The 26440-nt window shown below is 60.8% G+C and overlaps 2 protein-coding genes across 3 annotated transcripts in view; one reads left to right on the forward strand and one right to left on the reverse strand.

Moving 5' to 3' along the window:
* Positions 1-23119, forward strand: GPLD1 (glycosylphosphatidylinositol specific phospholipase D1). Its single transcript, XM_070397331.1, has 28 exons — positions 1-219; positions 1018-1311; positions 1496-1618; positions 1998-2080; positions 4902-4957; positions 7141-7219; positions 7544-7641; positions 8268-8378; positions 9118-9166; positions 10461-10515; positions 12038-12145; positions 12602-12629; positions 12718-12857; positions 13497-13562; positions 14545-14668; positions 15123-15262; positions 15829-16015; positions 16237-16347; positions 16929-17003; positions 17077-17233; positions 18030-18171; positions 18941-19046; positions 19122-19215; positions 19310-19486; positions 20154-20314; positions 22094-22120; positions 22225-22275; positions 22651-23119. Exons 3-28 carry the CDS (start codon positions 1593-1595, stop codon positions 22906-22908), a joined length of 2709 nt encoding a protein of 902 aa, XP_070253432.1. The 5' UTR covers positions 1-219; positions 1018-1311; positions 1496-1592; the 3' UTR covers positions 22909-23119.
* The window catches only part of MRS2 (magnesium transporter MRS2), an 11046-nt gene continuing 7656 nt past the window's right edge, over positions 23051-26440 (reverse strand). For both annotated transcript variants that reach the window (XM_070397332.1, XM_070397333.1), the window contains exon 11: positions 23051-26116. In XM_070397332.1, the coding sequence (XP_070253433.1) occupies positions 26006-26116 (111 nt within the window). In that variant the 3' untranslated portion in view covers positions 23051-26005. The remainder of the gene's footprint in view (positions 26117-26440) is intronic.

Consider the following 26440-nt stretch of genomic DNA (forward strand, 5'->3'; position numbering starts at 1 on the left):
CCAGGATCCAAACTCCGAATCCGGCGGACAGGCCGGTGCCCTCGGACGTTGCTCGCCTGGGGCTCCCTGCGTGCGGATGGGGCCGAGGCCGGTTGTGGGAGAACTCACAGCGGTGACCGTCGCCATCACCGGAGATTCGGGGCCGAGCCCTGGGTGGTGTGGCTCAGTGGATAGAGCGGCCGCGGCCTGCGGACTGAACGGTCCCGGGTTCGAGTCCAGGTCAGGGCACATGCCCGGGTTGCAGGCTGGATCCCCAGTCTGGGGCGTGCAGGGGGATAGATGACTCTCATTATTGCTGTTTCTATCCCCCTCTCCCTTCCTCTCTGAAATCAATAAAAATATATTAAAAATAAAGTAAAATTCAGGTCGGAATTCAAGGTCATACTGGCTGCCCAGGTCTAGCCACTTAGACTGGTAGGTCCCCAACCAGTCATGAGGACCCGTGTCAGAACCAGAACCAGAACCAGTCAAGGGGGTGTGATGGGTGGGACTTGGCCCCCAGCTCAGGGGCAGCCGGAAGCAGCACCTTAATGAGCATGAGGAGCAGAGGGGCCCTGGGGGTGGGGGATGGGGGGTGGGGGCCTCTGCACTGACTCGGGGCGGCTTCAGCCCACCCCCTTTCACAGGGGCCTTCCTTCCAGGCCAGTGCTTGTTTGTGTGTTTTGTTTTTTCCAAAGAGCTAAAAGTCTGAATTTCTATGTGAATGTTTCCACTTGAAGAAAGTTGGCCCATGTTTGTAAAACACCCTTTCAGCCAAACAAAACAATCAGCCACGGTCTCGGCCTCCAGCAGCGGCCCAGGCCCCGGAGGAGCCCGGCCGGAGCTGAGTTAGGTTACAGGGAAACTTGGCAGCCGGCTGAGGAGCGAAGATCATCCCATCTTCCAGGCTCCTCTCCCAGCCGCCTCGCTGAGGCCAGTGTCCTTTCCTCCCCTCTGAGGGTCTCCCTTCTGGCTTTTTAAAAAATAATTTTTATTTTATTCATTCATTATATATATATATATATTTTTTTTTTTCAGAGCGAAGGGGAGAGGAGAGGGAGAAACATCAATGATGAGAGACTCACGGATCAGCTGCCTCCCGCACGCCCCACACTGGGGATGGAGCCCACAACCCGGGTGTGTGCCCTGACCGGGAATCGAACCGTGACCTCCTGGTTCATAGGTCGATGCTGAACCCCTGAGCCGGGCCGGCCGGCTCCCTTCTGGCTCTTAATGCGCAACCTGCTCAGCTCTAAGCTCACCGTCACTGCCACGAAGACTCACCTAACTGTCCCCACAATGAGGGGCTGCAGCCTGGACAGCACACGGCAGGTGCGTCCTGAGCCCAGGGTTTGGGGAGCCCTGAGCTGGGTCCTGCCTCTGTCCCCTGCCCCCGCCCCACGTGGGACGGGGCGTCTTGGCTGGGGCTGCAGGAATCCGGCCCCACAGCAGGGAGCTCTGGGAACAGGGGAGAGAGCAGGACTGGCTGCTCTTGTGTAACCCACACGAGTGTCAGTATCTGTTGCCAAACGCGGAGCGAGAAGCCGCCCCAGCTGGTCCTCCGGCCGTCCCAGCGCAGGCGGCAGAGCCCGAGGAGCCGCGGCGGGGACAGGATGCTCGGGCCGGCGGCCCTGGGAAGGTGAGGGGCCGGGCCAGGGACGCCCCCGGCGACAGGGAGGCTGATTGTGAGAGAAAGCGAATGCTTGGGGGCCGCTTTGCTGGTGACTCCATATAACTCCACGTCAGAGGGGACGCCGGGAGCCTGCAGGAGCCGCTGCTCCCACGGGCGGGCACGTGGGTCTCCCTGCAGGTGTTTGCTGTTCGGGGGAAGTTAACAGTAAACAGCTAACTACCGGCCAAGGATATTATCTAGAAACGAGGCTTGGTTTCCGTGCCAGCGACTCGCTCAAGGGAGAGCGGAGGGTCGGGCCGGACTGGGGGCAGGTGGGGGGCGGGGGCGGGGGCGGGGTCTGTCCCAGCCCCGGGAGCCCTGAGCCACGGGGCCTGTCTGCCTGCAGGGTCTGGTGCGGCCTGCTCCTCGCGCTGGGCGCCCTGTGCCCCGGAGGCTCACCGTGCGGCATTTCGACCCACATAGAAATAGGTGAGTGCCGGCAGGGCGGGTCGTGGTGCGAAGGACGCCAATGTGTCAGGGCGGTGGAGAGGCGGGCAGCCCGTCCCTGTGTGGAGGACTGTGTCCTGCTGTGCTGGCCGCCCACCGGGAGCCCAGAGGCCAGGGCCGAGGCCTCCAGGCTTGGGAGCTGTCGGTGGGCTTGGAGGAGAGCTAGGAAGCTAGGGGGTCTTGGGGCTCCTGTGGGGGAGAGTGAGGCGCTGGGGGGACAGAGGCTCCGGGAGGGAGGAGGGGTGCAATGCGGGGTGTGAGGAATGCTTCCCAAGGGCAAGTCCATGGAAGGTACATGTGTGGCCATGGGAGCGGGTCCCCGGGTCAGGTGGCTTTAAGGGGTTGGCTTCAGGCCCGGCCAGCGTGGCTCAGTGGCTGAGCATCGACCTATGAACCAGGAGGTCACAGGTTCGATTCCCAGTCAGGGCACAGGCCCGGGTTGAAGGCTCCATCCCCAGTAGGGGGCGTGCGGGCGGCAGCCAGTCAGTGACTCTCTCTCATTGTTGACGTTTCTCTCTCTCCCTCTCCCTTCCTCTCTGAAATCAACTAAGTATATTTTTATATTAAAGCAGGAGGGAGTTGGCCTCCTTAATGAAGTGTACAGCTCCAGGAAAGTGAAATTGCTCTAACTATAGAAGTGCGCCGAAGAGGGACCAACATCAATGGGAGTTTTCACGTTTTTAATCCTCAGAGCTCAGCAATTAACAAGATGGATGAAATCCAAAATGCCAACAGAATCAGATCCTGGCTTGCCTTTCTCGAGCAGGTGCCAAGCAAAGGTCCCCACAGGGAAATACACGTTAACAACATGCGATAGATTAATATGTATAAACATGTTCACGTGGACGTAACTGAAGGCAGCTCCTAGCCTGTGAAGATGTTTTACATGAGAGGAAACTGTAACCTCACTTAGTGACCAGATTGGAAGGTTTCATGAAGATGGGGGCTGTGTGGAGGGCGGACATGGGTGTGAGTCAGTGCACCAGAGTCCGCCTCATCCAGGGGTTTGAGTCCGTAAATCGCAGAGTCCTGGTCCCGGCTGCCTGTGTGGGCCGTGCCCGACCGAGTCTCTTACGGCACCGATGTCTACAGCAGTGGCTGTTTTCTTGTATGAATTTAAAAATTGGATGTGGCCCTGGCCGGTTTGGCTCAGTGGATAGAGCGTCGGCCTGCAGACCAAAGGGTCCCTGGTTCAATTCCAGTCAAGGGCACATACCTCAGTTGCAGGCTCCTCCCCAGCCTGGGCCCTGGTTGGGGCTCGTTCAGACTCTATATATAAATCAGAAAATTTTGATTTGGCTCAAAAATCCAGTGTGGTTCAGTGGATAGAGCATCAGCCTGAGGACCGAAGGGTCCCGGGTTCGATTCTGGTCAAGGGCATGTACCATGGTTGCAGGGTTCTCCCTGGCCCAGGCCCTGGTTGTGGCTCATTCAGGAGGCAACCCATCGATGTGTTTCTCTCACATCGATGTTTCTCTCTGTCTCTCCCCCTCCCTTCCACTCCCTCTAAAAATCAATGGAAAAATATCCTCGGGTGAGGATTAACAACAACAAAAAAGAAAAACGAGGTGATTCGCAATAGAAATGAGGCATGAATCACCCTCCAGCGTCTCTTCGGAGGAATGTTGACTCTAAGGAGGTCGGGTGTGGTGTCCCCTGCGGGCGTGTGGGTGGTGCAGGTGGCCTCGGAGACTGGCTGTCCGAGTAAAGTCGTCCCGAGATAAGGACACACCTGGCTCCGGCTCAGCCCCTTGGGGCCGGCATCGCCTCTCCCGCGTGGCTTCTGCTCGGGGGTGTGGCGATGGTAGGTTCTAGGAGGGCTGACTTCTGTCTGCTGAGCTCCCGCCAGGTCCCAGCCATGCTCCTGGCAGCATTGGTTTCCTCCAGTTCTCTCAGTGGCCGCAGGTGGGCATCACTTACTCTCACACGGGAGGGGCTGAGGCCTCAGCGGTTAACTTAGCCCGGGGAGTGGAGCTGGTGAAGCAGGAAATGTAAACCGTCATGCAGACGTGTAGTGCTGTCCTGGGATTTATATGAACTTGTATTACATAAACAGTGCATGGCTCTAATATGGCTGATGGAAATGACCAGTGAGAACAAACTTCATTTTCACTGCCCACTACCTTCCCAGTTACAACCATCTATATATACAAAAGACTAAGCGACCGTCTGACCATTCGACTGGTAGCTATGATGCGCAATGACCACCAGGGGGCAGACGCTCAACGCACAGGCATGGAGACATGGAATAGACTGATGAATCTTAGAGGGAAGGGGGAAGGGGGGAGGGGAGGAAGAGATTAACCAAAGATCTTATATGCATACTAGAGGCCTGGTGCATGGATTCGTGCACTGGTGGGTTCCCTCGGCCTGGCCTGTGGGAATTGGGCCGAAACCAGCAGTTTAACATCCTTTGAGGGGTCCCAGATTGCAAGAGGGTTCAGGCCAGGCCAAGGGACCCCACCAGTGCATGAATCCATGCACCGAGCCTCTAGTAAAATTATGTTTTCCGTTTCTTTTTAAATATATGTTTTTACTGATTTTAGAGAGGAAGGGAGAGAGAGAGAGAAACATCAATGATGAGAGAGAATCATGGATCGGCTGCCTCCTGCACAGCCCCGACTGGGGATCAAGCCCACAACCCAGGCATGTGCCCTGGCTGGGAATCCAACTGTGACCTCCTGGTTCATAGGTCGACGTTCACCAACTGAGCCACGGGTTATATTTCCCTTATAAAATGAGTCTGGGGCGTCTGTTTTCAGCATGTGGTTGAACTTGATCGATGTGTGTGTCTCTTTCTCAGGACACAGAGCTCTCGAGTTTCTCCACCTTCAGGAGGGAAGCGTCAACTATAGACAGGTATCGTCTGATTTTCCTCTGATTCCAGGTGCCAAAGGTCCTTGCAGACTTAACCAGTAACTTTCAGAGCCTTTTCATATCTTTATGAACCATTAGTAATGTTTTGGGCTAAAAGGCACACTGCCCCGGCACTGGTGCTAACGCACGCAGACATGTCACTGGAAATCCCCGAGTGCCCCCGTGCTCGCCCCTCCCTTGTAACTCACAGACGCCTTTTATAATGACACCCTCCGATCCCTTCCAGACACGGGGGGCTGATTTATTTTTTTATCTGCATATGTGGGACCCTTGCAGATTCTCCTCCCCCCACAGCCTGCCCTCGGGGGAGGGTGGAACGCGGCTCACTGGTCCAGTTGGTGCGACGCTGCAGAGGGCGTGGGCAGGGGGCTGGCTGGTGCACGGGCGGATCCCCACGGGCTGGGCCGCAACAGCTCGGCCAGCCTGCGCGTCCCAGGTCCGCGTTGGGTTGGCTCTGGGTTGTCTTTTGGTGAAACATCCGGAGGCGCCTGCTCCTTAAAGACTGGCGCCGCCCAAGTGAATCGGGAGCAATGCCTAAAGCGGAGGAACCGGGCACCCGTTGGCGAGACTGTGAGGACCACTGGGCCGCCATCGTGGCCGTCGTGGTCGCCCTTTCTGCGGAGGAAATGAATGTGGTGTGTGGACCAGGAGCCGAGCTGGTTACCTGGCCCCGCCCGCCCAGAACAGGTTTCATCTCCCGATTGTGAAAGTGGTAACTCCCTGCAGCAAAGGATCCCTCAGACGACAACGCTGACAGTTTGCTTTATGTCTCCAGGCGTTTTCCTGCGTTTATTAGTACTTTTCCCCCCAAAATGACGACAGTCTACACATTATTTTATAACTTGCTCTTTGCATTTAACGTGGCAGGTATCTATCTTTCCCTGTCACTGGAGCTTCAGAGTACGTTTTAACAGTTCCGTGTTTTCCTGTTCCCCGAAGCGCACCATCGTGTGTCCAACCAGCTCCTCGTTTTACTCTTCATTTTGAAAAGCTGTAAAACCCGGAGCCGTTGGAATGACGAGTAGCTCTCGGGTGCCCTTTACCCGCGTCCCCAGCTGTTGGCAACATACGCGGTTGCCTTTCGTCCGCTCTCTGCACATTGATTTTTCCCTGACGTGGTCCTGGTTGCCCTTTCGCTCTTCGTGGTGTGATTCCCGGAAACGAGGCCATTGCCCTGTGACCACAGCGTGATCCTCTCGTTCAGGAAATCGATGCTGAAGTAACACCGCTGCCCGCGCCCCCGGCCTCCGTCCGGCTCCTTCGGGGCCTCGGGGCTCCCGCCGGGGTTCCAGGACCCGGGCCACGTCTGTGCTCAGGTGTGGGTTCCCAGCGACCCCCTCCAGCCGGGGACAGACCCTCCCTCGTCGTTAGCGACCTTGACTTTTTGGAAAAGGGCGTAACTTCCAGCTTTGCCTGCTGTTCCCTATCATTAGACTCTGCTGTGGGTGTTTTTTGGCAGAAACATGGTAACACAGCGAAGCGATGCTAGATTCTTCTCATCGCATCGTATCAGCAGGCACACGGGGCTGACGTGCACCATTTGGGGTAACCATTTTTGTTGCCATGGTTGCATTTTTAGTCCTAAATCTTCATTAGCCCAGCGTGGCTCAGTGGTTGAGCATCAACCTGTGAACCAGGAGGTCAGGGTTCGATTCCCGGTCAGGGCACAGGCCCAGGTTGTTGGCTCCATCCCCAGTGGGGGCCGTGCAGGAGGCAGCCGATCCAGGATTCTCTCTCATCATTAATGTTTCTATCTCTCTCTCCCTCTCCCGTCCTCTCTGAAGTCAATAAAAAGTACTTTTTTTTTTAAAGGGAAGCAGGTGTCGTTCACCCTCCCGCAGCCCACAGCCCAGCCTCCCTCTGCAGCACAGGCCGCACAGGCGGAGAGCCAGGCTGACTCTGTGCTGGTCTCCGTCACTGACTGTCACTGCGGCCTGAGCACCTCGCACACCCGTCCCGGGGGAGCCGGGGGCAAGCCCGCTCTGCGGGGACGGAGAGGAGGGGTGCGGTTCCCTCGGGGCTGGGCTCAGTGAGGCTGTGTCCGCAGGAGAGAGCCCGGCTCTGCAGGCTGGGGAGTCGCGCTGGCTCCACGTGAATTTCATTTTCCCTCCACCCGGTCCCGCCTCCATCTGCGGACCCTGCCCTGACCTCTGCTTCGCCCCCAGCTGCTGCTCGAGCACCGGGATGCGTACCAGGCCGGGGCCGTGTTTCCCGACGCCTTCTACCCGGGCATCTGCCAGAGAGGTGAGGGCCCCCCCACCGCTTCCCCCCACCCCCCGGTCTCCCACCCGCTCAGGAGGAAGGGCTGTGGGTTAAAAATCCAGCCACGTGGTGGCCACGCTTCCCACGCGTTGGCCCTGGGCTTAGTTCAGAGTTGCGTCCCCGTGGGCTGGGGTCCCTTGCCTTTCCCCTCTTCCTTGGGGCCCACAGGCGCACCCACAGGCCTGGAGGGCAGGTGGAAGGAGGCGGTGGGGGGAGGGCAGGTGGGGGGAGGCGGTTGGGGGAGGGTAGGGAGAGGGGGCCTCCTGCTGCTCCAGGCAGGTCCTGAGCCCTGGCTCTGTCTGTCAGGGCGCTTTCACGAGGTGTCCGAGAGCACCCACTGGACCCCCTTCCTCAACGCCAGCGTCCACTACATCCGGGAGCGCTACCCGCCGCCCTGGGAGAAGGTGGGGCCCTCTCCTTGGCCTCCTTGCCCCCACCCCGCTCTGCCCTCAACGCCAAGCACAGCGCCGGGGCCGGCAGGCGCTGGTTAACACGTGAAGTTGTTTTGAGAGTTTGGGGTAGGTCACGGGGCCGTTTTGCTCCGACACTAATTCATCGGGAAGCACCTGAAACGCGGCACAGGTCCTTCGTGGTTTTGGTAACTAGACACAGATTTTTGTTGTTAATCCTCACCCGGGGATATTTTCCGTTGGTTTTTAGAGAGTGGAAGGGAGAGGGAGAGACAGAGAGAAACATCACCGGTTGCCTCCTGCACGCACCCCGACCAGGGCCGGGGAACCTGCAACCAAGGTATGTGCCCTCGACCAGAATCGAACCTGGGACCCTTCAGTCCGTGGGCCAGCGCGCTATCCACTGAGCAACACCGGCCAGGGCTAGACATGGATTTTCCATTAAGCGTCAGTAACGGAAATGAATTCACATTTACTTTTATTTCTATTTAAATCTTTATTGTTGGAAGTATTACACATGTCTCCCTCCCCCCACTGACCCCTTTGAGTTCACACATATTAACACGCCCCTCGGGGTGTCGTGGAAGAGCCCAGGCTCAAGGCCGTGTGTTTTCGGGCAGGACACGGAGAAGCTGGTGGCCTTCCTGTTCGGCATCACGTCCCACATGGTGGCCGACGTCAGCTGGCACAGCCTGGGCATCGAGCAGGGCTTCCTGAGGACCATGGCCGCCGTGAGTGCCCGTCCGTCAGCCTTCCCGGTGACCCGCCCCCCGAGGTCATGAGGGGCCCCCCAGGGAAAGGGACTTGTCCGGGCGCTCACATCGCGGGAATAGGCTTCTTGCCCAAAGTGTAGTTAGTAGATTTCCTCTTTTTAAAAAATATATCTGTGTTGATTTCAGAGAGGAAGGGAGAGAGAGAGAGAGAGAGAAAGAGAGAGAGATAGGGAGAGAGAGAGAGAGAGAGAGAGAGAGAAACATCAATGAGAGAGAATCATGCATCGCTGCCTCCTGCACGCCCCCTACTGGGGATGGAGCCCGCAACCCGGGCCTGTGCCCTGACCAGGAATCAGGCCGTGACCTCCTGGTTCCTAGGTCGATGCTCAACCCCGGAGCCACGCCGGCCGGTTATTTTGGGCTTTTTTTCCTTTTTAGTTTCCTGTGTGGAAATGCCGTTTCCCAAGGGGCACTGTGCTCTCACCGGAGCCTCAGCCTCTGGAGCCCCGTCCATCAGTGTCGACAGGATTCTGTGAGGCGGATGAGGACGCGGGGAGATGTGTGGCTGTCTTACCGGCGCCGTGTCCCCGTAGCTTTATCTGGCAGCTCAGCGGCCAGTGTAACTCCTCCCGCAGATCAATGGGAATAAGTAGGAAAGCCAGGTGCTTCCCTGGACCCTGAGCCGCCCGCCCGCTCGCTCGCGGGGAAGGAGCCGGCTGCTCGGCGATGCCTGAGATGTTGGTTCTCTGCTCCTCAGATGGACTTTCACGGCTCCTACTCAGAGGCACATCCGGCTGGAGATTTTGGTAAGTTTTCTCACTTGCCAAGGTTTCTTTTGCGGTAGATTTCATGCGGAATGAAGCCACTATTTAAAAGTGTATTTTTAAATACGTTTTTATTGATTTCAGAGAGTAAGGGAGAGAGAGAGAAACATCAATGATGAGAGAGAATCTCGGATCGGCTGCCTCTTGCACGCCCCACACTGGGGATGGAGCCCGCAACCCGGGCCTGTGCCCTGACCGGGAATCGAACCCTCACCTCCTGGTTCATAGGCGGATGCCCAACCACTGAGCCACACAGCCGGGCTGTATATATTTATGTTGTTTTTGTCATATCTTGCCAGCAGCACATACTGACTGCTTTCTGCTTTAATGTTGTGCTTCACCCAGCGCACGGGCACACCTTGTTTAACAGCCATGCACTTCCGAGCGGTTGTGTACATGTGTATTTTTGGGGAAAAAAAATCACATTTTATTGACTTGTGTTATAGTTTTAGAAACACTTTACTTTTATATCAGATGGACGTTCATGACCTCGTGTCTGCTCACGCACCAGCTCTTGGTCGGTAGCTGCCGTCCCTTCTCTGTAGGCAGTTACCTGTAACTATCCACCCGGATGGTGAGCGGTGGCATCTGAAGGAACGTCGCCGCCCGTCTTTCCTTAGCGTGAAAAGCACTTTGGTTATGGGGTTACTTTCCCCTCAATTCATGCTTCACTCGCTAAGATTTTAAAAGATCAACTTCCATAAAGACATGCCGGCACCTAAAACAACAAACAGAAGCGTGTAACACCTGAGCAGACGCGTGTAACACCTGAGCAGACGCGTGTAATGGTTGAGCAGAAGCGTGTAACACCTGAGCAGACACGTGTAACACCTGAGCAGAAGCGTGTAACACCTGAGCAGAAGCGTGTAACACCTGAGCAGACGCGTGTAACACCTGAGCAGAAGCATGTAACACCTGAGCAGACGCGTGTAATGGTTGAGCAGAAGCGTGTAACACCTGAGCAGACACGTGTAACACCTGAGCAGACGCGTGTAACACCTGAGCAGACGCGTGTAACACCTGAGCAGAAGCGTGTAACACCTGAGCAGACCTGTGTAACACCTGAGCAGACGCGTGTAACGGTTGAGCAGACGCGTGTAACGGTTGAGCAGACACGTGTAACACCTGAGCAGACGCGTGTAACGGTTGAGCAGACGCGTGTAACGGTTGAGCAGACGCGTGTAACAGTGTCTAGCGCTCACAGTCCGGTTGCAGGAACCGTGTGGGCAGCTGCTCCCGTGGTCTCTGACCCCCGTGTCGTGTTTCGCTCCCGCAGGCGGAGACGTGCTGAGCCAGTTCGAGTTCAACTTTAATTACCTCGCGCGGCGCTGGTGAGAGCGGGAGCGCGGACAGGCGCCGTCTACACGCCGTCTACGGAGTGCGACCCTGTCCTCTGGGGAGCGGAGCTCACGACCCTCGGGCCTGTGCTGTGTGCATGCAGAAAGCAGAGCTGCAGGCTAGACGGCCCAGCGGGCTCTTCACGGGCCTGAGGGTCACAGCAGAGGACGGAGTGGCGTCCATGGACGAGGAGAGAGTGCGCGTTCACTGAGCGGCCGGAAGGAGCCACCATTTCCTTTTAACCGGCCGCCTCGCGGCCCCCGAGGGGGTGGCTTAGGATCCCCTGTGGGTGGTTTCGTTCCTCCTGCCCTTTTGCTGTCCGCATGCTTGAAAGGACGTTGTTAGGAGAATTCAGGTTTCAAAACCTGGCACCTGCCTGGCACCTGCCTGGCACCTGCCTGGCACTCGGAGCCTGGGTCACGAAGCCGTGGCCTCCATCGCCCGTAACGCTGTTGCCCCACGTGGGCTGACCGGGTGCCGCTGCAGCCACGCCCCGGTCACACGGCTCTTTTCTCTGAATGTTTACGAAGCTGTCGGAGGTGGCGGAGTCTGTCCCCAGCCCCAGCCCCTGAGCGGGGAGGGCTGGGTGGGGAGGACGCCTGCAGACCAAAGAGAAGGGAGGCACGGGGCCGGGGGGAGGGGGGGGGCGGGAGGGGGTGTGGTAGGTGTCCTGGCAGTGCCCGCCCTGTCCCTGGTCCAGCTGCCTCAGAGCTAAGGGCGCCCAGAACCAGCGAGTCACTGCAGGTGACCGGAGGCCAGCGGGCCGCGGCGCCCAGGGAGGGCGGGACGCAGGGGGTCCGCACGGCACCGCCGCCTCCCAGTGTCCAGTGGTTCGGGGCCTTTGGAAATGTTTCACTTTCTTGCTTGCCTGGTGATTGACATAAGAAAGTATTTTTGTTATTTTCAACAAAAACCTGCCTTTTAGGCTGTTTTCATTGGAAGGACCATCCTGGGTTCTTGTAAAAATAGAAACTGGGCCCCAACCGATTCTTTCTCACAGACACTGACGTTGGAGAGCTAGGGCCTGGGCGGGAGGCGGAGGGGCGCCCGGCACAGAGCGGAGGCGCTGCTGGTCCCCCCGGGAAACAGCTCGTGTCTGTGACCCGACCCAGTTCTCCCCCCTCCTCACGGGCCGGGGAGCCGGGGGTCGGGTGGCAGCCATTGTCTTACAACAATGATCTTGAGACCATTTCAACTGAAAAGAATAAAAAGGCTGCCCTTGCTCCTGGGACTCTGAACCCACAAAACCAAACACCCGTGCACCGGGGAGCCTCCTCCGGGCTGTGCCTCATACGTGTTAGGTGACGGCTCCGGTGCCTGCTCCGCGGGCTGGGCCGGGCCGTGAGTGGGGGGACCGACAGCGGCCGCCGACGTGCGGCTGGGACCGGGCACCGCCCTGCAGGCCTTCTGGTGGCCCCGCACGGCAGGCAGGGATGGTGGGCAGGCGGCGTCACCTCTGCCATCATCTCCATCTTCCGAGCCCCACACTCGGCCCTGATCCTGCCGCTTCCCCAGGTACGTGCCCGTCGAGGACCTGCTGGGCATCTACAGGAAGCTCTACGGCAAGGACATCATCACCAAGCACGTCATCGTCGAGTGCTCCTACCTTCAGTTCTTGGAGATGTAAGTGCGGCCGGGAATCGCACAGGAGCGAGTCGCCGCCTCCTGGCCCACGTCCTGGTGACTCTGTGTCTGTCCTGGAGGCCCCGTGTCCGTCTGGGGGGCCCCGTGTTCGTCTGGGGGGCCCCGTGTCCATCTGGGGGGCCCTGTGTCCGTCCTGGTGACTCTGTGTCTGTCCTGGAGGCCCCGTGTCCTTCTGGGGGGCCCTGTGTCCATCTGGGGGTCCCTGTGTCTGGGGGTCCCTGTGTCCATCTGGGGAGCCCTGTGTCCGTCTGGGGGGCCCCGTGTCCGTCTGGGGGCCCCTGTGTCTGTCCTGGTGGCTCTGTCTGCAGTGCGGGTTGGTGGGTGGATTTAGCTGGCTCAGGGTGCTCACACGATAGTCGATGCAGCTCTTTCTTCGTTATTTGCCTCGTTCTCTGTGGGGCCACAGCTCACGACCACGCTCACTGTGTGTTGCAGGTACGGCGAGATGCTGGCTGTCTCCAAGGTACAGCCTCCTTCCCCGAAACCGCCCCGCAAGAGGCTTCGCGGGCCCGGGCAGCGCCCGATGCCGTCTCCCCTCCGTATCCCCCCAGCTCTACCCCACCTTCTCCCGGAAGTCCCCGTTCCTGGTGGAGCAGTTCCAGGACTACTTCCTCGGGGGCCTGGACGACATGGCCTTCTGGTCCACCAACATCTACCGCCTCACCAGCCACATGCTGGCCCACGGGACCCAGTGAGTGGCCTGTCCTCTCCCACACCCCGCCCGCTGCGTGCCACAGCCCTCGCGGGTTCCTGTGAGCACACGCCTGCGCTCCCTGAGCTCCGCCTCCTCCTCCGTGAATGGGCAGGCAGGGTCCACCACTGGGGCTGCTGGGAGGGTGGGAGGTGGCCCTGGTGCCTGGGCTCTGCTGCTGCTGCCGGAAGGGAGTTCAGTGTGACGGGCGGGGTTTGAACTCGTGGCCACAGGGGGATGGCCTGCATGTGTCTGTTTTATAAAGTTCACGTGGCTCACGTGGTTGAGCATCGACTTATGACCCAGGAGGTCACAGTTCGATTCCCGGTCAGGGCACAGGCCCGGGTTGCGGGCTCCATCCCCAGTGTGGGGCGTGCAGGAGGCAGCCGGTCCCTGATTCTCTCTCACCACTGATGTTTCTCTCTCCCTCTCCCTTCCTCTTTCTGAAATAAAACACAACAACAACAACAAAGATTTTAAAAAGCAGACTTAGCCCTCACGGGGTCTAAGCGGGTTCCTGGGCTCAGGGCAGCTCAGTGGTGCAGGGCAGGGACGGGCGGCTGGGCCTGGGTAGCTGTGGAGGCTCCTCAGTCGCTCCCCCTCCCCCTGGAGGAGGCCTGACCCCGTGCTGCCCCGCAGGGACTGCAGCCTGCCCGAGAACCCGCTGTTCATCGCCTGCGGAGGCCAGCGGACCGGCCCCCAGGGGTAAGTGTCCCAGCCTGGCTCCCAGCGACATGCTCACCGAGGGTGTGCCCTCCCAGCCGGTGGGCTCAGAGCGGAATCACGGGGCGGGCTGTGCACGAGTAAGGGGCTCAGTGAGGCACACACCAGTCTGCTGCTCAGTCAACATCACGTGGGAGCAAGTGGTGTTAGTGATGCCGCTACTGCTGTCCTCACCCTTAACCTTGACCCAGGCTTCACCCTTAACCTTGACCCAGGCCTCACCTTTAACCTTGACCCAGGCCTCACCCTTAACCTTGACCCAGGCCTCACCCTTAACCTTGACCTAGGCCTCCCCTTTAACCTTGACCCAGGCCTCACCCTGAGGAGCAGTGACCAGTGAGGCCGTGTCTGAGGACGAGGCTGGGCCTGACCGGGTCTGGGACTCGGTGCCCAGGTTGCACATTTCGTTCATGGGCTGTGCAGTGAATAGTGCAGGTGGCACCTTCCTCCTCGTTGGGTGGGACCATGGGCCCCAGGTGCTCGCAGGGTCCGTGTTCCTGGGGACACACCGTTGTGCATTTGGGGAACGAGGACCTTAGACGGAGAAATGCGACACACACGGGGGTGCCCTGTAAGGAACCGTGTAGCTTCAGGCAGGAGCTCGCTCAGCACAGGGACGAGAGGGGAAACTGTCAGGGACTCCATGGCCGGTGTGGCTCAGTGGATAGGGTGTCGGCCTGTGGACAGAGGGTCTCGGGTTTGATTCGGGTCAAGGGCGCGTACCTTGGTTGCAGACTCCTCCCGGCCCGGGGCCTGGTCAGGCTGCGGGCAGGAGGCAACCCATCGATGTGTTCCTCTCACGTCGATGTCTCTGTCTTCCCCTCTCCCTTCCCCTCTCCCTACAAATCAATGGAAAAATATCCTCGGGTGAGGATTAAAAAACAAAAACAAGATGGGCTTTGAACCTGTGACTAAGGCGGCGCCATCCTTCAGCTCGGGTGGTTCTGGTCTGTCCCGTCTCCAGCAGCTCCCAAGTGCAGAAAAGCGACGCCCACAGAAACCTGACTGCCTCCCTCACCAAGGACGCCGGGAGGAACATAAACTACACGGCGAGGGGCGCCGTCTTCAGCGTGGACTCCTGGACCTCGGTGAGGAGGGTCCGCTCTGCGAGGAGAGGGGGCCCCTGCGGCCCTGTCCTGCGGCGTCACGGGCTGGGTGACGGACGCTCCCTGAGAGTCACACGCACATGCCAGGCCCCAGACCCTCGGCCGCCAGTCTGGTCTGTGCCAGAGCCGCAGGCGGGAGGGCAGGACGCAGGCGGGAGGGCAGGACGCAGGCGGGAGGGCCGCTGGCTCGGGGGTAATGGACAGAGGCCCCGGGCGGCTGCTCTGGGCTGCCTGGGCCCTCGTTTGGCCTCCGTCTCCCTTGGGCGGGCTCAGTTGTGTCCCCGAACTCGCGAGGGTCTAGCGCTTGGTCCCTCCAGGCCTCTCCCATCTGCGTCTGCAGGGCCCACGTCAGGGACAGTCGGCCTCCCATGCTGGGGGCTGCCTGTCCCCCGAATCGCACACAAGGCCTCCCCCATCACCACGACTCTCGTTCCAGGACTCGGTGTCCTTCATGTACCAGACCCTGGAGAGGAACCTGCGGACGCTCTTCACGGGCAGCTCCCAGCGGCCGCGGAAGCACGTGTCCAGCCCCCTGGCGTCGTACTTCCTGTCCTGTCCCTACGCGAGGCTGGGCTGGTGGGTGCACGTGTGCCTGGCTCCGTGTGCCTGTCCCTGTCATTTCACCGATGGAGTGCGTGGCCCCTATTGTCCGTCCATTCGTCGTCATCAGCGTTACCTTGGTTACCTGGTTGTAACGCTAAGATGTCGGTCAGGACGCGTGTACCAACCTCGCGGAGTTGCCCCACCTGCAGGGCTGGGGCGCACGGGGTGCTGTCGGGGTCCCTGTGCGTGGGGACAGGTGGTCACAGGTTTGGGGAGAGACGGCGTTAGAAGGAGAAGCGCAGACAGTGGTGTGGTGACGGGAACAGTGTAGCTTTTATTTTTTTTAAAAAATATATATTTTTATTGATTTCAGAGAGGAAGGGAGAGAGAGAAACATCCATGATGAGAGAGAATCATCGATCGGCTGCCTCCTGCACGCCCCACACTGGGGATCGAGCCTGCCACCCGGGCCTGTGCCCTGACTGGGAATCGAACCCTGACCTCCTGGTTCATAGGTCGCCGCTTAATCGCTGAGCCACGCCGGCCGGGCAGCAGCGTAGCTGTTAGCAGACACCAGGCGGGCTCTCTCGTCCCCACAGGGCGATGACCTCGGCCGACCTCAACCAGGACGGGCACGGCGACCTGGTGGTGGGCGCCCCGGGCTACAGCCGCCCCGGCCACATGCACGTGGGGCGCGTGTACCTCATTTACGGCAACGACCTGGGGCTGCCCCCCATCGACCTGGACCTGGAGGCCGAGGCCCACGGGGTCCTGGAGGGCTCCCAGGTGAGGCCTCGCTCCCGTAGGGGCGCCTGCTCCTCGGGCAGGGCCCGGGTAAGGGTGGGTTTTTGGTTCGTTGGTGTTCACATGGGCCCAGGGGTTTCCAGACCTTTCCATCCCGGGCGCCCCATCTTCCTGTGTCGCGGGCGCAGCGTGTTGTGTCGCGGGCGCTGCGGGTGTCTCAGGGCTGTCTGCGCCGAGCTGAGCCCAGGACTCGCTGCCCCCAGCCCGCAGGCCGCTTCGGCTCCGCCCTGGCCGTGCTGGACTTCAACAGGGACGGGCTGCCCGACCTGGCCGTGGGCGCCCCCTCCGCGGGCTCCGAGCAGCTCACCTACAAGGTCAGGCTGGGGTGGGTGGAGGGGGATGGATGGAGGGGGGCCCAGCACCTGGCGGCAGCAGACGGTCGGACGAGCCGGCCCAGCGTCTGGGTGGGTGACCTGGGGCGCCCCCTTTGGTCCCTGACGAGGCCTCGGGCCCTGACGCACCTGTTCCTGCTCCTGGCCTCCTGCCTCCTGCCCCCAGCAAATGCTTTGCTCCCTGAGGTGCGGGGGGTGGGGGGGAGGGGGGAAGTGACACAGTCCAGGCCATGGGGCTCCCGTGGGACACAGACCCGGCCGGGCCAGGCTGCTCCCACTGCCCAGGCCCTCCCGGTCCTGCTGTCCTAACCGCTGGGCCTCGCACACGGGGGTGGGGTCATCGCATCCCGAGAGCGGACCCTGGGGCGGCAGAGCCCAGGCCATGCCTGCTCTGGGGCTGGAACAGCCTGTGGCAGGGAAACACCAGGGATCGTCGCCTCCCACCAACCCGGGCAGCGGGGCCCAGGCCCGTGTCTGTCATGGGAGCCGGCCCGTGGGACGGACGGGGACTGCCTGGTGCTCCCGCTCTCCCGACCTCACGGCCGCCGGCCTGTCCTCGCCAGGGCGCGGTGTACGTCTACTTCGGCTCCAAGAGAGGAAAACTGTCCCAGGCCCCCGACGTCACCATCACCTGCCAGGTATGTCCCCTCGGCCGGTGAGGCCTGGGGCTGGGCGTCCCTCCCAGGTGAGGACACGTGGCTCCGTCCCCAGGACACCTATTGCAACCTGGGCTGGCGGCTCCTGGCGGCCGACGTGGACGGAGACGGCGCGCCCGACCTGGTGCTGGGCTCCCCCTTCGCGCCGGGCGGCGGGAAGCAGCGGGGCATGGTGGCCGCCTTCCACTCGGGCCCCGGCCGACACCACGGAGGTAGTCCCTGCTCCGCCCGGGGCCGCTCCTCCTCACTCCACGTCCTCCCGTGTCAGTCCCGCAGCCGCCCCCTTACAGGAGCTCTGGGGAGGGTACATGGTGTCCCCGAGGACAGGGAGCCCGGCCTCTGGGCCCAGGTCCGGGGCCAGTGGCTTAGCCTGAGACTCCCAGTGACAGAGCAGGGACACTGCGGGTGCCCGAGAAGCACTTCCTGCGGGACCTGCGAGTCCATCTAACGTTGGGGCCTGGGACAGGGGTGAGGGGTGTCCGAGAGCTCTGGGGAGAACCCATCCTTCCATCATTACCTACAGAGGGCCGCCTGTCCTCCTCCCCTCCGGGCCTCCCTCCCTCCTAACCTCCCTCCCTCCCTCCCAACCTCCCTCCAGGCCTCCCTCCCTCCCAGCCTCCCTTCCCTCCCAGCCTTCCTCCCTCCCTCCCTCCCTCCCAGCCTCCCTCCCTCCCTCCTAACCTCCCTCCCTCCCTCCCAGCCTCCCTCCCTCCCTCCTAACCTCCCTCCCTCCCTCCCAGCCTCCCTCCCTCCCAGCCTCCCTCCCTCCCTCCTAACCTCCCTCCCTCCCTCCCAGCCTCCCTCCCTCCCTCCTAACCTCCCTCCCTCCCTCCCAGCCTCCCTCCCTCCCGGCCTCCCTCCCTCCTAACCTCCCTCCCTCCCAGCCTCCCTCCCTCCAGGCCTCCCTCCCTCCCAGCCTCCCTCCCAACCTCCCTCTCTCCCAGCCTCCCTCCAGGCCTCCCTCCCTCCCGGGTAAAGGGGTAAAGCCGGGCTGCCTGTCTTGCGCAGACAAGCTGAACGTGGAGGCGGCCGACTGGCGGGTGAGGGGCGAGGAGGACTACGCGTGGCTGGGCTACTCGCTCCACGCTGTCCCCCTGGACAACAGGACGCTGCTGCTGGCGGGGAGCCCCACCTGGAAGAACAGCAGCGGGTGAGCGGGCGCTGCTGGGCCCCTGTCCCCTCGTCGGCTCGGGAGACGGCTAAGTGCTCAGCCCGGAGACGCGGAGGCTGGGCGAGGCCGCAGGTCCTCCCTAGCGATGAGAAGTGGTGCTCGGGGCCAGGACTGCCCCTGGGAAGGGCTGCGGCCTCCGGGCTCCGTGGGACTTGTCCTCTGGGCTCTGGGTGTCGCTTGGCGGGGCTGGTGTCTCCAGGCACCCCCCATCGTCCTGCTGTCCTTCTCTCCCACAGACGCCAGTCACGTGGCGTTAGGCCCGCCCACCCTGACCCCCTCATTTATTTGTTTTGCTCATCCTCACCCGAGGACATTTCCCCACTGATTTTTAGAGAGAGTGGAAGGGAGGGGGAGAGACAGCGACGTAGAGACACATTCATGTGCCTCCCGCACACCCTGACCAGGGCTGGGGCTGGAGCCGGCACCTACGGCCTCCTCTTAACTGAATCTTCTCCTTAAAGACTCCGCCTCCAAATCCCGTCAGTCTGAGGAGCGGGGCCCAGGGCTTCAACTACGGGTTGGGGGGCAGGTCAGCCCGTACTGGCGGGCACCCCTGTCCTTGCTGTCAGCCGGGCAGAGGGTGGGCCTGGTATCGGAGGGTCCCAACACCGGGCCTCCCTCCCCGACGCCCGCTCTGTGCCCGTGGTCACCCAGACGGACCCAGGTGGGCGGGGGGGACCGGGCGGGGGACCTGAGCACCGGGCCAGCTCCCGCCCCGGCCCCCCGCGCCCCATGTGCTCCCTTCCAGTCTGGGCCGCCTGTTCCACTCGCGGGACGAGAAGCAGAGCCTGGGCCGGGTGGACGGCTACTTCCCGCCAGGCCGCCAGAGCGCGTTCTCCATCTCGGGGGACAAGGTGGGGCGCCCTCCCCCAGGACGGGCACCCGGGGAACGTTGTCCCAGCCGGCCTTTGACCCGTGACCCTCCACAGGCCATGGGGAAGCTGGGCACCTCCCTGTCCAGTGGCCACGTGCTGGTGAACGGGGCGCGGACGCCGGTGCTGCTGGTGGGCGCCCCCACGCACGGTAGGTCACGCGGACAGGAGCCGACGCCGGGCCGGGAGTCCACTCGGCGCTTGACGCCCTGAGAGCCCGGCCCTGACGGTGTGGTTCGTTCCAGACGACGTGTCGAAGATGGCCTTCCTGACGATGACCCTGCACCAGGGCGGGGCCACCCGCATGTACCAGCTGAGCCCGGCCGCCCGGCCCGCCCTGCTCAGCACCTTCAGCGGGGACCGCCGCTTCTCCCGCTTCGGGGGCGTCCTGCACCTGAGCGACCTGGACGGTGACGGCTTAGGTAGCCTCCTTCCCAGCTCGGTCCCTCCCCACTGGCCCCTGGTGGCCCCCGGCCGTAGGTGCTCCGAGTCAGGTTCAACCAGCACCGGGTGTACAGAGGGAGCTGCACTTTTCCAATTAGCGATAATCGCGCCTCAGATAAACCCAGTGGCTACGATGCTGCCACTGGGCAAAGCTGCAGCTGTACCTTTAAAAAACACACACACACATATTTCTATTGATTTCAGAGGAAGGGAGAGGGAGAGAGAGAGATAGAAACATCCATGATGAGAGAGAATCATGGACCGGCTGCCTCCTGCACACCCCACACGGCATCGAACCCACAACCTGGGCCTGTGCCCTGACCGGGAATCCAACCGTGACCTCCTGGTTCATAGGTCAATGCTCAACCCCTGAGCCGTGCCGGCCGGGCTGAGCTGTACTTTTTTATATGTACGTGGATATTTTTATTGATTTCAGAGAGGAAGGGTGAGGGAGAGAGAAACATCAATGAGAGTGAGCTGTCCCGTTTGAAGGTGGTGGCAGGTGATGTCAGAGCCGCCACGTCAGTGTTGAATGATCAGCAGGAAGCCAGGGCCTGGGCGCCTGTGGGAGGCGGGCGGTCGGTCAGGAGCAGGGCAGTGGGGGGGCCGGGGAGTGGGCGCTTCCCGCTGGTCTCACTGTCACAGACGAGGTGCTCATGGCCGCCCCCCTGAGGATCGCGGACATGACCTCGGGGCTCATCGGGGGAGAGGACGGCCGTGTCTACATCTACAACGGCAGGCGCACCTTCTCCGGCGACATGACGGGCAAATGCAAGTCCTGGACGTCCCCGTGTCCAGAGGAGAAGGTAGGGTTCTCGGGCAGAGCGCGGCCCGGGTCCCAGGCGGCTCTGCGGCCTTGCGGGGTCGCGTCCGCCCTGGCACGCACCGTCTTTACTGGAACCGAGTCCTGGTCAGGGCACGGCTCTCGGCTGCGTTTTGAAGGCCCAGCCGCCTGGTTCTTGCCCCAAAGCTCGCTGCTGGGACCTGGCGCTTGTGAACCCTGGCCCCCCTGCTGCTGCCTGGCTCCGCCCACTGTGCCCGCTGCCCCCCTGCGTCCTGGTCCCCCGCCTCGTTTCCTGGGCCCTGGGCCTACAGCTCCTGGCCATATCTATTTTCCAATTTAAAAGTTATTTTTTTTAAAATATATTTTTTATTGATTTTTTACAGAGAGGAAGAGAGAGAGATAGAGAGTTAGAAACATCGATGAGAAACATCGATGAGAGAGAAACATCGATCAGCTGCCTCCTGCACATCTCCGACTGGGGATGTGCCTGTAACCCAGGTACATGCCCTTGACCAGAATCGAACCTGGGACCTTTCAGTCCACAGGCCGACGCTCTATCCACTGAGCCAAGCCGGTTTCGGCTAAAAGTTATTTTTTAACTTGAAAAAGTTAATGAAAGTTTATTGTAAAAATTTACACAAAATGGTACAAAGAAAAATGAAAGACCGTCTACCTCGAATTCCACTCTGCAGAGATAAGGCCTTCGAACCTTCTAGGACAGTGATGGCGAACCTTTTGAGCTCGGCGTGTCAGTATTTTGAAAATCCCTAACTTAACTGTGGTGCCGTGTCACATAAAGAAATTTTTTTTATATTTGCAACCATAGTAAAACAAAGATTTATATTTTTGATATTTATTTTATATACTTAAATGCCATTTAACAAAGAAAAATCAACCAAAAAAATGAGTTCGCGTGTCACCTCTGACACGTGTGTCATAGGTTCGCCATCACTGTTCTAGGATTTTTCCCTAGAACTTGATGATATAGCGAATCCACATCAAAGCTACTGAGTCGGCGTCAGGCCCCTTTATGTGGAGAAAGGAGAGCAGGGAGGCTCCCGGCACCTGCGGGGAGCCCAGAGCAGATGGGAGCACAGCCCTCCCCCGCCGGCCACACTGAGCGCATCCCCCCCCCCCCCCCAGCTGGCCACACTGTGCGCATCTCCCCCCCCCCCCCCCACCACACTATGTGCATCTCCCCCGCCGGCCACACTGTGTGCATCTCCCCCGCCGGCCGGCCACACTGTGCTCCGAGCCACACACAGCGCTGCCCTGTGTTTGCTTTACCTGCCAACGTGCAACACGTTCCAGTGCCTCCCCGGCGTCTCATTTATGTTTAGCAGTTGTCGTGTATTTTATCTGTAGGCGAGCTGTAGTTCATTTAGCCACGTTATATGTAATATTCACATATAGACACTTTTACGCAGGTATTTTTCTTTTTTAAGTATATTTTTATTGATTTCAGAGAGGGAGGGAGAGGGAGAGAGAGATAGAAACATCAGCGATGAGAGAGAATCATGGATCGGCTGCCTCCTGCACGCCTCCCCCCGGGGGATGGAGCCCGAAACCCGGCATCTGCCCTGACCGGGAATCGAACCGTGACCTCCTGGTTCATCGGTCACGCCAGCTGGGCCACATGTGTGTTTTCTGGCCTGAATTCCTCTAAGTGGAATCCCTGGTGTCGGAGAGCGCGCACATTTTAAGGCTCCTGCAGAACGGGGAGGCGGAGCGTCAGGGAGAACTGGCTGAAACCCCACCTGAACGTGGGAACTGAGTCTCCCTCCCTCACCATGTCTTTCAGGCCCAGCACGTCCTGATTTCCCCGGAAGTAAGTACCCCCCGGAGTGAGGGGAGCTGCGGAGGCCCTGCCCCTCCTGTGAGCTGGTCCGCGGGGGGCGCGTCCCCCAGGGCCTGTCACCCCTCTCTCCGCAGGCGAGCTCGCGGTTCGGGAGCGGCCTGGTCACCGTGCGGTCCAAGGACAAGGTGCGGCCAGGGCTGGGCTCCGGCATGCTGTCCCCGGGCTGGGGTTTGGGGGTGGCCTCATTCAGACAGGATTTTGTTTTTACTTGGGAAAGAGAGGAACACCCCTCACCACACACACACACCGTGGGAGAGCTCCCCGAGGACAATGGGGCTCACAGCTCTGTCCCTTCGGTGCCCGGAGTGCGGGGCTGAGGACAGGGAGCCGGAACCAGGGCGAGGCCCCCCCTGAGCTGTTTCTGCTGCCTCTGGTGGGCTGGGACGGGCACGGGCACGGGCGTGGGTGAGGGGCAGGCCCTCTGGGCCCCAGGCGGGCAAGGCAGCCGAGGTCCCGGCCCATGTCTCCGGGTCCTCTGACGACTAACGCTGTCTCCCCAGAACCAAGTGGTCGTGGCCGCAGAAAGGAGCTCTCTGGGAGCCCGACTGGCCGGGGCGCTTCACGTCTACAGCCTGGACTCAGACTGGAGCCCTGCCCGTGTGCCCACCGCCCCCGCGGACACCGGGAGGACCTGCTGGGAGGAGGGGAGGCTCCTGGGAGTGGAGACACACGCAGCCAGACCGTCTGGAAACGAAACAGCGCGTCCGACTGCGCCACAAGCTTGCGGCATCGTGGGCACCGGCCGCCCTCCTGCCTAAGTTAACCCCTAAGACAGCACGTGGGCACCGGCGCGCGGGAAACTAACACACGCGGCCGACGGATTAAACGCTCACGGCGTGATTCTGAACGGAAATACCGTCTAGAGGTCTAGTCTCATTAACACACATCTGAACTTACAAGTTTAACTCAAAATTACCTTTATTTCAAGATCTCAGAACACATTCCCATATATTGGCAGTTGTTGGTTCACATGTTTTTTGCAATTTGTCTATGCGACAACTTTCTTCAGAGCTAAGGGGCGGGAATGCTGGGTGCCTAACAGACCAGCTCTGATGGGAAGAGTGGGGTGAACGTGGGCTCCATCCATTAGACCGCCTCCACGGGGTCACGCAAGTAAACCCGAAACTGAACTGGGATTTAAACATGGCAGTTCCCCAAAGGAGGCTGCACAGCTCTGGGGGCACCTCAGCAGGACAGCCTCTCGGGGGCTCTGTGGGGCCGCCGCCTGTGCCACGGGGAGAGGGGGTGGAGCTTCCTCAGAGGCCGGCCTCCCGACGGCGGTCCGCGGTCCTGGCACCGCGGGTCCTGGCACTGCGGGTCCTGGCACTGCCACGGTGAGCGGCGCAGCTTGCTCACTGCCTCACGTCGCCGCGCATCTGGTGCTCTAGCACCTACTTCTAAAGAATCGTTTGCGCTCAGTCCATTTCAACTCAAAACTGAAAACCGCCGAGTGCTGTGCGTGTGGGCACAGGCTGTCCCCGCTGGGAGATGTCGGTGTACGGGGCCCCGCTGTCTCTGCGCTGGGCTGACACCGGACCCTGCTCATTGCCCACCAGGAAGCCCCTTTACCAGCCGAGGTAGGTGCCCTGTTTTCCCTTTTATCCGCGGGACACGACTCCCCAAAGCCACAAGCGCACACCACAAGGCAACACCAGTCGATTCTACGCCTGGTCAGGCAAACCGAGCTCTGCTCTCTGGGCGACCCACTCCCGTCACAGTTGAGGGGTTATGACCCGTTTGACAAGAACAGGACCAAACCTGGCACAGGGAGCCCTGACCACGAGGCCGGAGAGCCTCTGCCCACGGGGACTGCACGTGGCCCTGGTGACCGCAGGGCTTTCAGCCACGGCAGAGTGTGGAGCACGAAAAACTTCCCGTGTCCTTCACATCAGCCGGGGGTTAGCAATTTTATTCCAATCGCCAAGCCACGTACAGGGGCCCGAGCCACCGCCTCCCACAGTGTCCTCCAGAGCCGGGGCGCCTTTGTGACGCCCGCCCGCACTGCCTGCAGGGCTGCTCTGGATGAGGGGCATGGTTAGGGCCAGGGCAAGGCTATGATTAGGCTCAGGGCTAGGATTAAGGGGTATGTTTAGGGCTAGGGTAAGGCTATGGTTGGGCTTAGGGCTGGGGTGAGGGTAAGGCTATGGTCAGGCTTAGGGCTGGGGTTAGGGGGTATGGTTAGGGCTAGGGCAAGGCTATGATTAGGCTCAGGGCTAGGGCAAGGCTATGGTCAGGCTTAGGGCTGGGGTGAGGGTTAGGGGAATGGTTAAGGCACAAGGAGGAGCTCAGAGACGGCCGGCACAGGGGTGCAGGTGGAGAAGAGGGTGAAGCCTGTGACTGTTTTGAGGGACACAGGAGGGGTCAGCTGAGCCCGCCCTGAGGATCTGGTCTCCCTGGTGGTGGCTTATGCTGGCCTCCAGAAGATCGGGGGTTGTGCCCTAGGAAGTGCGTTTTAAACACCCACCCAGGTAGGTGAGGAGCAGGTCCTGGGAATCGCTGAAAACATGGGGGCCTGGTAAGGCTGGAGCGGGTGGGGGAGGCTCGAGGTCGCCTCCCCCCGGGCACTGGCATGTGGGTGAATGTTGGCTCAGGCCAAGGGAAGGTGGGACCTAAGGGGTGAGGCAGACTCTCCCTAGAGCCCAGGGAGCCTCTCTGTCCTCGTGAGCCCGAGGCTGGGCTGTGGGGGGAGGGGGAGGAGACAGGTGCGTGGGTGGCTGCCTTAAGTTCTGGGTAGAGGGCTAGGGCACAAAACGAAGGTCAGGGTTAGGGTTAGGGTATAGTCGTCGAGGCCTGGGGCTAATGTTAGGGCTAGGGGACCCCTGCCTTGAACCTCCAGAAACAGGAAAGGTGGGGCGTCAAGGACGGCAGCTCTGAGGCGAACAGCCATCAGCCACTGCTCTGACCCGAGCTCTGGTTGAAAGCGAAGGGGAAGGCAGAGCTGGGCGTCTCCCCTCCTGCAGCCTGGGGTGCCCCACCCCCACCCCCACCAGGAACCAGCTAAGAGCCAGGAACTGAGGAAACTCTTTTCAGCTCTACTTCCAAAGGCATAGTTGCAGCCAAGCAAACAGAGCAGTTTGGGGTTGAAAGCTGAAATCTTGATGAATTGGAATCCACATAAAGCTGACGTGAGAGGATCGTGCCCCCGTTTTATTCACCGTCTATGAAGGGAGCGAATGGAAGAAACTAAGGCGCTGCCAGCGGCTCCCAGCACGGACTGCGGAGTGTGAGGCTGGCGTGCACTGCCAGCGGCTCCCAGCACGGACTGCGGAGTGTGAGGCTGGTGTGCGCTGCCAGCGGCTCCCAGCACGGACTGCGGAGTGTGAGGCTGGTGTGCGCTGCCAGCGGCTCCCAGCACGGACTGCGGAGTGTGAGGCTGGTGTGCGCTGCCAGCGGCTCCCAGCACGGACTGCGGAGTGTGAGGCTGGTGTGCGCTGCCAGCGGCTCCCAGCACGGACTGCGGAGTGTGAGGCTGGTGTGCACTGCCAGCGGCTCCCAGCACGGACTGCGGAGTGTAAGGCTGGCGGGCGCTGCCAGCCCTCGGCCGCTGAGCAGGCTGTTCGCGGACGACCCGCCTCCGCACCGCGGCTGCTGGACACGCCTTTTCTCGATGCGCATGAAGTCAGGTCCAGGCCGCAGCCGCGGTTCAGTCAGCCCCTGCCGGCCTCCGGCTGTAAGGGCAGCTCTGCAGGCTGCAGAGCAGAGTCCTGGCCTCTGACCAAGAAGCCCGTGGTCTCCTCAGAGCCCTGAAAGCGCAGTCACGTCCTCGTCGGTCGCTCGCTCGCCGGGCCTTCCTCGGACGACAATGTAGCTCTGTGCTTGGCTCGGTCTCACCAGCGACTGCCGTGCGAGCCGCGCTCACCGGGGCGTGAGGACGCTCCTGCTGGACCCCAGCCCGTCCGGCCTGAGGCTGGGCTTCGTGTCCAGCCGTCCGTCTGCCCGCAGGGTCTTCCTAGGTAAGGAGGCCATCTGAGCAAAGCAGGCAAGTGGCGTGTTAGTGGTGTCTTTCTTACAAGGAAGGCCATCCCGTCACCGCTGAGGGGACCCGCCCATGGACCAGTGTGTCACGTGGGACGGGAGAAGGGGGCGGTAACCTCTCTTTTCCCAGTGACAGTGCTGGCTCCTGCGTTTCCATTTTGTAATGAAGCCGCAGCAGGGCCACTGCCGTCTCCTGGGCTGTAACGCTTGTCCCCACGTCCCCCCACCCCCCCAGCAAGCAGTTCTCCGTGTTCCGGGCGGCTCCTAAGTGCTTCACACGCATTATCTTACTCAGCTCCCCTAACCCCGCGAGGC

The sequence above is a fragment of the Myotis yumanensis genome, unplaced genomic scaffold (genome assembly GCF_028538775.1).
Source record: "Myotis yumanensis isolate MYYU_CA2020_CCGP unplaced genomic scaffold, mMyoYum1.0.hap1 SCAF_17, whole genome shotgun sequence".
Lineage (NCBI taxonomy): Eukaryota > Metazoa > Chordata > Mammalia > Chiroptera > Vespertilionidae > Myotis > Myotis yumanensis.